Source organism: Empidonax traillii, unplaced genomic scaffold (genome assembly GCF_003031625.1).
Source record: "Empidonax traillii isolate 1590-97213 ecotype Southwest subspecies unplaced genomic scaffold, ASM303162v1 scaffold801:size538433, whole genome shotgun sequence".
In the NCBI taxonomy this organism is placed as follows: domain Eukaryota; kingdom Metazoa; phylum Chordata; class Aves; order Passeriformes; family Tyrannidae; genus Empidonax; species Empidonax traillii.
In genome coordinates, this window is record NW_020955994.1 from 365,895 (window position 1) to 376,782 (window position 10,888).

At 44.2% G+C, this 10,888-nt stretch overlaps 1 protein-coding gene across 1 annotated transcript; it reads left to right on the top strand.

The window, feature by feature from the left end:
- The first annotated feature begins 284 nt into the window (after positions 1–284).
- Positions 285–8,848, top strand: VIM (vimentin). Its single transcript, XM_027901596.1, has 9 exons — positions 285–918; positions 1,100–1,160; positions 5,177–5,272; positions 5,418–5,579; positions 6,029–6,154; positions 6,883–7,103; positions 7,193–7,236; positions 7,647–7,732; positions 8,226–8,848. The coding sequence occupies exons 1-9, from the start codon at positions 377–379 to the stop codon at positions 8,265–8,267; spliced, it is 1,380 nt and encodes a 459-aa protein (XP_027757397.1). The 5' UTR covers positions 285–376; the 3' UTR covers positions 8,268–8,848.
- The last annotated feature ends 2,040 nt before the right edge of the window (positions 8,849–10,888 follow it).

The window sequence follows — 10,888 nt, forward strand, 5'->3', positions numbered from 1 at the left end:
GTCCTCCTCGGGCGCGCCGTGCCGGGGATCCCCGCGCCCCCATCCGCGGGCCACCGCCCCGCCGCGCCCTCCCTGCCACGTCCCGTAAGCCCGGCGGAAATGTGCCGTCCCGCGGGGCTCAAAAAGGCAGAGACTGCTGCCCACTCTCCACTCCCCGAACCGCCCCGCTCGCCGCCTTTGTGTCCGCGGCCACCGCCCCCTCCCCGCGGGCCGGCGGCGGGCGGGACGTGCCCGGCGGGGCGGGCCCAGCCAAGGGCGGTGCCGCCCCATAAGAAGGGGCCCGGGTGCCGGCCACCGCCCTTCTTCGCCCGCAGTCCGTTCGAGTTGCCCCGCTCCGCTCCCGGATTACAAAGCCCGCTCCGCCGCCGCCGCCGCCATGAGCATCAGCACCAAGAACTCCTCGTACCGCCGCATGTTCGGCGGGGGCAGCCGCCCCAGCACCGGCACCCGCTACATCACGTCGAGCACCCGGTACTCGCTGGGCAGCGCCCTGCGGCCCAGCACGGCCCGGTACGTGTCCGCCTCGCCCGGCGGCATGTACGCCAGCAAGACGACGTCGGTGCGGCTGCGGAGCAGCATGCCGCCCATGCGGCTCCACGACTCCGTGGACTTCTCCCTGGCCGACGCCATCAACACGGAGTTCAAGGCGAACCGCACCAACGAGAAGGTTGAGCTGCAGGAGCTAAATGACCGCTTCGCCAACTACATCGACAAGGTGCGCTTCCTGGAGCAGCAGAACAAGATTCTGCTGGCCGAGCTGGAGCAGCTCAAGGGCAAGGGCACGTCCCGCTTGGGCGACCTCTACGAGGAGGAGATGCGGGAGCTCCGGCGGCAGGTGGACCAGCTCACCAACGACAAGGCACGCGTGGAAGTGGAGAGGGACAACCTCGCCGACGACATCATGCGGCTGCGGGAGAAGTGAGTGTGCCGGGGGGACGCGGGTTCGGGCTGCTGGCGACTCCCGCTGCCGCCCCCCCTCCCCGTGCGCTGGCGCAGAGGCGGCCCCTGAGCATCCCGAGCGGTACCGGGCCGTGGGGAGGCTGGGCGGGGGATTTGGGGGACCCCGCGCTCCCTCCTCACCCCTTCTTGCTCTTTCCAGGTTGCAAGAAGAGATGCTTCAGAGGGAGGAGGCCGAGAACACCCTGCAGTCCTTCAGACAGGTTAGTAGGGGCTGGAGGGAGGGAGGGGTCGGAGAGGAGGGACTGAGGAGGTGGTGGCAGTGCCCGGGACGGAGGGTGGGACTGCAGGAGTTTGCTTTCCCCGCACAAAGAGATTTCGTCAGTTCTCACGCAAACCCTCCGTGTTTTCTTTAGGGGGATGCTGCCGTCTGAGGGGAGGGGAGGGAAACTATTGTCCTGCTTTATCCAAGTCTAGCCTGTTTTACAAAAAACGCTCCAACGTGGAATCACTTTCCGATCCAATAAAAGTGAAAGGGGGCCATCTGCTCGCTTCGCTGAAGGGTATTAATGGTTTCTATGGGATTCACCGTGGAATGCAGATACAGGCATTCTGGCAAGTGTGGTGGCAGCAGATTGAAATAATAGATCCCTTTGTGTCGGAGGGGAGGGCGCAGTGGGCTGCATTCTTACTAAATGTGTAATGGTGCAGGCATATTTCTAGCAAAATGTGTCTACCATGTATATTGTCCATTTTTTATACAAATCAGAACTCCTTTTCGATGAATCACTTTGGACAGTGCATCACTGGGCAATAGTTTAAAATTTAAAATTTTTCATGTGGTTGTTGTCTGCTGACAAGAAGTAGACAATTTGTTCCTCAGGGTGAGGTCACAGCAGTTGAGCCTGAGCTCCTCTGGGTATTAAGAACATGGAATTTAGTCCTCTGTAAAACAAAGATGTTAACATAGAAAAAAAGTTACATTAGAATTTAATCTCTGTAGGATGCTATGATGTTATCCAGATAAACTAAAGCCTACATGACAACCAGAACCAACTGTGCAAAGAGTGTTCAAAAATTGTTAAGCTCAGGTTTTCACTTATGCAAAACAAGCTTTCAACTTGGATTAAACCTTGTTTGGACTAGAAGATATTTAGGAATGTGCCTTCTCAAAACAAGGTCTCTTCCCTAAAACTGCTGGTGTAAAACAGCATTGCTAGCATTCCTCCAGGCTGGAAGTGACTGCCCTTATCTCCAGGCAGCTGGGTACAGGCTGATATTGTTCCAGAGCTCTTCGTAGGCATTAAAAGAAGTCACCATTCAGGAAATCACCGCTTGATTGTCAGCATTTCTCTGGGCAAGGCTTTTGACGGCAGTATATTTATAGTCCTTGAAGGATAGCAGGTGTCTCCATGAGATAATGTGTGGAAACTGAAACACCTATTCCCATTCAGAGCCTGGGAATTCCATCCTCCCAGGCATTCTGGGATAAGAAGTTTGAAACAGAACAGTTTGAGATACTGCCTTAATTAAGCTTATGGGTTTTTTGCGTGCTAAGCCAATTTAACAATATGAAGTTCCATGCAGAAGCATTTAAGTTTTAAGAGAACCTGATCTACTCTGATTCATTGCTGAATTCAGTTGAAGGGTCAATTGACTTAAAGTTGGCTTTTACATGATCTTTTGTCCTTAACTGGGGCACTTTAAGCGTGTCTATATTTCAAACCAATTGAACTTTATGAAGACTCTAGGCTTTAAAGTGAACTTGGCTCTGTATGTATCTATCCCACACTCATTCTCCAGCTCTTCCCTGCACTTTGGAAAGGGGTCATTCAGGAGATCAACCTCTAGCAGATCTGTGTGTGCAGTACAATCAAAACTGCATCCGTTTAACTTCCTACAGTGTAGATTGTGCATAAGAAATGAAAATCTTTGTCTGTGGAAACTCTACACTAAATGCACTCGTGATATAACTGTTGCATGCTGGTGTGTTTTATTTGAACAACAGTAATACCTTGGTTTTCCTCACTGGGAAGGGTAGGGTTAACGTACAGGTTTTGAAAACTAAATCTGTTTCAGTATTGTTCTCCTGAAAGTGAAATGAAATTCATAGAACGCTGAAGTTGAAATATCCTGTTGTGTTTTCCATTGTTAAAAAGAAAAAAAAAAGAAAAAGCCCAGCTTTTTATTAAACCATTATATTCTTCCACTAGAAAGTTTTATACATGGATTCAGAACACTTCAGCAGCTATTTTGCTGCTCTGATGTAGCATCAAAAATACTTCCTACTTGATGGAGAAGTTGTATACTTCATTTTTTTTTAAACAAGGTGAAAAAATATTTGGGTTTTTATTTCTAAAAGCTACCTGCTTCAGTGACTGTTCTACTCATGTGTACTGAATTTTAATTTAATTCTCCTGGGCAAAGATGTGATTATACTCATGTGCTGAGGGGTATACTGCATAAAATAAGTGTAAAGATTCAGTGAATTCTTTCCTTTGGGGCAAAGCAAGCATCACAATTAGTGGGGAAGTTAGTTATTGCAGTGTTGCCAACTCCATTGGCAGCAAGGAATAGGTCATGAACCTATGACAAGACTAACAGGTCAGCTCCTGGATAACTTGAGGTGTGTTTCAAGTAAACAGAGATGCTCAACCTGTGAATTATGGGGCATGCATTAAAGAGTCTTGTAGGATAAAATCAGTGGGTACTCCAGTTGCATGTATCTATGACTCATACTTTGCTCAGGCTACAAGTAGGTTATTCATTTATGTGGTTCTCCATAAATGTAGAAAATACTGATACACTGAATCTTAATGATAGGGAATATACAAATGGTAGCATATGGTAAAGCACATACAATATATTAAGTGTCTTCAGTTGAAGATTCTTTCAATTTATGATAAGGTCCTAAAAATCCTGTAGATATTCAGTTGTTCAGAAAAAAAAAATTAGTCTTCAGGATGAAGATTTTTGTAAAATCCACTAGAAACTCTTGGGATATCTGACCGACTGTGTTGGGTCATAGCCATGTAATTTTCTGCCAGAATGATCTTGAGAGGTTTTTGTGAGAAGGAGAACAAATTAATTATGAAATTCCTTCCCTGAACAGAAAAACAGAGCCAGTATGAACTGTGGGGTGGAAAACTAGATTTGATAGAGAAGTTGTAGAATAACACATGAAAGAGGTATTTTGCTGGATAAAGACAACAGAAGAATTCTTCAGGAGCAAGAACTTTACCCCAGAGTAGGAGTGATCCAAGGAATGGCTTTCTGGGAGGCTAGGAAAACCACGCTTTATTTCAAAGGTGTCATAATGGTAAGAACTGCTGATTAGGAATTTTGGGCAATCCAAAATAGCTTTAAAGTAAGCTGTGAAAACCTGATAAGTTAATACCCTGTGAGCACAATCATGCGACTGTGTATGTAACTACTGTGAAAGGAACAATCGTCTCCTTTGCAAACTAGTTGTCCTACACATTTAAAATGTAAGAAGTTACCAATCAATGTTTAGTCTTAAGGTATGTTTTTGAATTATTTCAAGCTACTCCCGTGTGACACTCATGGTGTGTCTTCTGTTATGCCCTAAGTGAATTTTTGCTGTTGATTAAGACTATCTCTGTCCAGCAAAAGGTGGAGTGTTTGCCAGCAACTATGAGGGTGTAGGCAACGATGAGTAACTCGATTTGCGTTTATGCTCATGCCCTCTTTTTCTCAAGGGAGGCTTGTTGAACTGTTTGGAGAGGTAAATGCTGCAGTTCCTATACATACCTCACTAGCTTTTACAAGTATGTTTTCAACTGTGGTCTGTGGTCCTAAAGGGCTCTGTGTTTGGTCACCAAGGAGTCCATAAACCAAGCCCACTGATAGGCACGTAGGCGCATGGTTTGCACTTTTAAGCCCTACTGGAAAGAATGGAAGTTTGTAAATTGCAAGGCTCTTTCTCAGTGTAGTCAAGCTAGAAGCCCTTATTGCTGGCTTCTGACTCACGTATCTGTTTCATTTTCAAGCAGGATTTACTTCATGATCTGTGTTTTCTTGATCACGCCAATATGTTGTTGGAGATGCATAGGCTGTATAGTTCACAAAAATCACAATAAAGGTGTATATAATGGTTTCAGCTAGGGTAGGAGATGGCAAAAGGCTTTCTTATAGTTTTTGATTTCTTATTGTCTTGCCAAAAAGCTCAGATCAGTCTGTTGTATGCTGCTGAACTTGCTGTAAAAGACTTCTCTACCTCAGTTTTGTAAGACCGTGAATCATTCTTCTCTCTGGTCAGGATGTTGACAATGCCTCTCTGGCACGTCTTGATCTTGAGCGCAAAGTTGAGTCCCTGCAAGAGGAGATTGTCTTCTTGAAGAAGCTTCATGATGAGGTAAGCTGGATAACGGGGGCTGTGTTTAGATGTTGACTGTCTGGCATGTGAGTAAATTCTTTACTGGAGCTGTCCCAGAGTCCTTACCTGTGTAGGTTCTGTATGCTTTTGTGTAATAACATTGAGTGTCTGCTTCTCTCTTAAGGAAATCCGAGAACTGCAGGCCCAACTCCAGGAACAGCACATCCAAATTGATATGGACGTTTCTAAGCCTGATCTCACTGCTGCCCTGCGTGATGTTCGCCAACAGTATGAAAGTGTTGCTGCTAAGAATCTTCAGGAAGCTGAAGAGTGGTACAAGTCCAAAGTAAGTGAAATGTGTCAGGCACTCAAAACAATTGTACATAACAGCTTTGCTGTAGCACTCAGTCTCTACTGGACATGAACACAACCATGACACAAAGTAATTTTTAAACTAGTCTGGAAAGAGTACAACTGAAAACATTCTGTGCCATAAGTAGAGTATCAAAATCGTGGATGCATGCTTGGGGTCTTTCCCATGCTTATACCTGAAAGCAGATGTTAGATGAAGTACTGGAAAAACAAGTGAGCAAATGGGTGAAAGAATGGTGAGAAGATGGAAACATACAGGGTAGGGAAACAAGTATGAAAATTTGCTACAAATGCTAATATTCAAATATTTTGGGTGTTAACACTTGTAGTGGCTTCAGACGCCCTCAGATGCTGAATCCACAAAAAGTCTGTTTCACCATGTCTGTTGAAGTGTTGTGCTAACCAAACTGGGGCTTTGCACAGTTTGCAGATCTCTCCGAAGCTGCTAACAGGAACAACGATGCCCTGCGCCAGGCCAAGCAAGAAGCCAATGAGTACCGCAGACAGATCCAGTCTCTCACCTGCGAAGTTGATGCTCTTAAGGGAAGCGTAAGTAGAAGACAGCAGTTGTTGGGGCATTCTTCCCTTTGCAGCTTTAAGCACTGCACTGCAGTTTAGTTGTTGATCTAGATGTGAATACAGGTGATCTGCCATGCAATACAGCAGCTTATTAGTACTTTACGAAAATGATGCCGTGGGCTCAGTTTTCCTGCATGCATGGCAGTGCACTGGTCAGATTGGTACACTGAACTAGTCTTATTGAAGCTATAAACAATGACTTCATTCTCTTGCTATAATATTCACTGTTTATGTAGCACTTTCTGGAAGTGTTTATGCCTCATCAGTCAGGCACAGCTGAAGCCATATCAAAAAAGCTAGAGGAGCAGTGGAAAGGAGGCACAAATTTTGCTGCTGCTAAAACCTGACTGCCCTAAAGGCTGTCTTGAAGTGAATTTAACAGTGTTAAGTACACCTGCAGGTCCCCTCCCTGAGGACTGCTTGTATGCTGACTTGTACTGCATGTGTTGGGCTTACTGTAAGGGATCGCTTTGCCACCTGGTAAAACAAATACATGGCACACCTCGAGTCATGTAGCAGAATAACCCTCCTTGACTCCGCAAGGGGAAGATAAGGAGATGACAAATTTTGGACATCTGGGCACTTTCGGAAAGGATGCTAATGTAACATAACTTTCTTTTTTTGAAATGCTAAGGGTTTTGAGAGTGGGGAAGAGTGGCTGAACTGCAGCAGTGCTTGATTTTGTTGTTCTCTCCCAGAATGAGTCCCTGGAGCGCCAAATGCGTGAAATGGAGGAGAACTTTGCTGTGGAAGCTGCTAACTACCAGGACACTATTGGCCGTCTGCAGGATGAGATTCAGAACATGAAGGAAGAAATGGCTCGCCATCTGCGCGAGTACCAGGACCTGCTGAATGTAAAGATGGCTCTTGATATTGAGATTGCCACCTACAGAAAACTGCTGGAGGGTGAAGAGAGCAGGTAATTGCATGCAGACTCTTTCTAAATGGCAATTACTGGAAGACAATCTACACCCATGTCTGATTTTATCCATTTCTTTTTTCCTTTAGGATTAACATGCCCATTCCAACCTTTGCTTCTTTGAACCTGAGAGGTAAGCTGTTTCTGCTATTTCAGTTTAGCCAGTTTTTCTGTCACTAGCAAGAGGGTTTTGGATAGTTCCTTTTATGCTGGCTTTTGAACTTGTGTAGCTGCAGTTGGTTGTGAATGTTTTTCTTGAATAAAACTAAAATTACAACTTGCAGTTACTTAACCTTGGATGGTAAGACTCTTGTGTTCCTGGACACTTGTTTAAAAATGTCAATACATAGCAAGTGATTAGTTTAGATGCCTGCTGAAGGTGCTTTAAGGGCAACAGGGAGAAAATGTGGCTTATTCAGAACCACAAACTTCTTTGTGTACTCAATTGTTATTCTGAAAGTAGACACTCAAGTCTATTACACCTCATTTCTTTGAGGAGGTCCTTCACCCAGACTATTGGTAATAATACACTTTCTTCTGCAGAAACCAACATTGAGTCTCAGCCAATGGTTGACACTCACTCAAAGAGGACACTTCTAATTAAGACCGTCGAAACTAGAGATGGACAGGTTGGTAGTAACTTTTAATTTTATTTCTGTCACAGCTGGTTACCTTAGTGCAGCCTTTATATTGCAGTAAATATTGAGTAGAACAGAAACTGACAGTTCAGGTTGTGTGACTTAACATACAGTTGTAGCAAATAGGCTTCCATGGAAAAGTTCATAAAATTCATCTGACAGTAAAACCTTAAGTTTCTGACAGTTACCTGTCTATTGAGTATTTAAGTTCACCCAAGTTAGCATTTCTCAAAAGATTTCCTTAGGAAATCTGGCAGCAAACAGAGGTACTTGTTTGGGACAAGATGCTGTTGTGAATCTTAAGTCAATAAAGCTTAAATGGTTTCTGCAGGCTCTTTGCAAACTAGAACTTCTCATTTAAAAGTGAGAGCTGATATCCATTTGTTCAGATTTTTGAGGTACTGGATGTTCCACATCTAAGTCTAAAAAAACCCCAGCAATCTTCCTCTTAAAACTTCATGCAAGTATTTCTGTTTTTCATCAGGTTATTAATGAAACTTCCCAGCATCATGATGACTTGGAGTAGAGCTGAAGTGAAGATGCAAACTTAATAAATGCAGGAGAAATTCTTACCAGCAAGATTGAAAAAGTCCATGTCTTAAAGGAAGAAACAGCTTTCAAGTGCCTTTCTGCAGTTTTTCCATGAGCGCAAGATGATTATGCTAGGAAATAGGTCTTAGATCTTGCAAACTGACTCTCCCTGAAAGATTAGAGTTTACAATGGAGTCTAGTTTACAAATAGCAATATCTTGTGCTGCAATACTGTTTTTAAGTATCAGAATTCAATAAAACTGCTTTTTTCCAGCACAGTATGAGCAACCTGTCGCTACTTCAATAAATCTTTGGAAAATGGCTCTTGATGTGTTCTAATTTGTTAACTCCATGACTTTCTGGAAAGCCATAACAACATTATGCTGGAATTACTATACGGTTGACATCTCTAGTACTGGCTGTGTGGAATGCTGTTTTTTCAGTTTAACTAGATAAACTGTCTTAGTCATTTACTGCTTAGGTTTTGGAACCAACTAAAATGGACTATAACTGGCAGATGCATAATGTATTATGATATTTCTTATCAATTGAATAAAATATGATACTTCAAGCTAATAAAAGTTAATCTTGCTTCCATATACTAGTTAACCCGGTTACTAAGAGCTAAGAATGCTCAAAATACCTTAAAACTCCGTTTTATAAAACATACTAGTTATGTAGCAGAAAAATAGTTCACGCAAGCCCTTATCTCAGACAGCACCTTTGCAAGTCAACAGCTGACTTGGTGTATTGACTTCATTTTCCAGGAAAGACTAGTTCCCAAAGGCTTGTCTGTATTAGAGAAGCTAAATTAAGTTTTCATATGGAGTGGGGGTTAGGAGAGACTAACTTGCCTTATTGCTGACTTGATTCTAGTTTTTAAACTCCTTTTTAAAAACAGAGAGCCACCATGCATGGTGTTCTCTGCTGAACATCTGCGTAAGTGCAGAAGAATGGGAAAGAGAAAGCTCCCATCTGGCTTGCTATAGTCTTGTGGAAGGCAGAAGTGAAAGGCTGAGGTCCTCTGTGAACACTTAAATTCTCTTTTGCAGAGCAAGGAACTTCTCAAATTTAAACATTTGAGACCACAAGACAGCCTTATGAAAGTAGTTACTCTGTTCCCCATCACGCCTGTAAACCTGCTTCCTGTAAGCTTTTACTGAGGTAACAATTTTTGTGGAATAAGTAAAAGCAAATGAGTTGTTCAGTAAATATGTATGGCATTCAGTGCTCATTCAAGGTAAGGGTAGTAGTTTTGTGTTGTACAGGCACTCTCAAAAGCATTTGGGAACCAATCTGTAAGAAAAACCTACTATTGCTGTATCTGACAGGGATGAAAACAAATTGCTTCTTTTCCATCCTTATTAGTTCTTCCCTTGGCTCAAATTCAGGACTAACTGGATGCAGTGCAGGCACTGGAGTGAGGGGGCAGTAGGAGTCTGTTTTTCCCATCTCTGTTGCCTGTGGCACCAGGTTAGGAGACCTGCAGCTAGGATGCTAGTGGGCAGTGCCTGGGATGTCCTGAAACCCTCTGCAGCTCAGGCATCCAGGTATCCCACAACCTGAAGGTAGGGGTCTGGGTGTGATGGCAGTTTACATCTTTGAACCACCCAGGCAGAAGTGCTGAAGCTGTTCTTCACAGCAGAAAAGAATCTAAATTTTCAAACAAGGCATGGTGCTGCTGTTCAGTGTTCAGAGGACTTCAGCCTCTAACTTCCAACTCCTGGCAGACCAGAGGGGAGTTTTCCCTGTTACACCACAATTGGGCTGATGTTCAGCAAAACATAGAAATCCTTTAGGGTGGGATATGTGCAGCTTGGTGCTTTAGGTGCTTACCCTAGAGAAAGGTCTTGAAACTGATCCTGTGTTTGTTCTGCTGACTCTTCCATGCAGAAGAGCCAGAAGTGAGTCTGAGGAGAGTGCCTGGCATCAAGCCTCAGCCACTGCTTGCTGCAAAGCAGGACAGATTCAAGCTGGTCCACAGCATGGTGAGTAAGAGAGTCTCACTAAAAACTGAAAGAGTGAACCCAGCCTCTGCAGCGATGATGCTGCAGAGATTACAGACACCAGGTTTTCTTTTACTTTTCAACATCCAGAAGGATTTAAAAAAAACATAAACCCAAGCTTGCATGGGAAATGCTTTGTGTGAAAGTGACAGCTCTGGCCATGTGTAATATCTCATTTTGAACACTGAATAGGCACAGGTGTCTACACCCTTTCGGGACAAGAGTGGAATAAGAGGCTGATGTCCTGCTTTTTGAAGACTACTGAAGTATTTCTTGATTTGGGTATTGAAAAGGTCAGGCCAGTGTTTAATGTAATTTGTTTAATCTAAAGCAGTGTGGGAGCCCTGGTCAGTGGCATCTGGAAGTGTGTGGGCAGGGAAAGCCAGCTCCATCAGGGGACAGTAGGGACCCTCAGTGACTCTGGGCAGAGACCCACAGCACAGTGTGCTTCTTGAGATGCGCATTGACTGCTGGAGGTTACCTGAATTGTGATAGTCTTTCAAATGCTGCTCTCCCTCTGCTGCCAGCTACCTGGCTCACTGCTTTCTGCTGCCTTTGATCACTTCATTCAGTAGATAAAAGAAGTGACTCTAGCAAGCACTGACAGTGC

Excerpts from the sequence above, each read along its gene's own strand:
- VIM (XM_027901596.1), top strand. The coding sequence starts at position 377 with ATGAGCATCAGCACCAAGAACTCCTCGTACCGCCGCATGTTCGGCGGG. Across the intron at positions 7,104-7,192 it reads CTGGAGGGTGAAGAGAGCAG|GATTAACATGCCCATTCCAA; the intron begins GTAATTGCATGC and ends TTTTTCCTTTAG. Across the intron at positions 7,733-8,225 it reads TCGAAACTAGAGATGGACAG|GTTATTAATGAAACTTCCCA; the intron begins GTTGGTAGTAAC and ends GTTTTTCATCAG.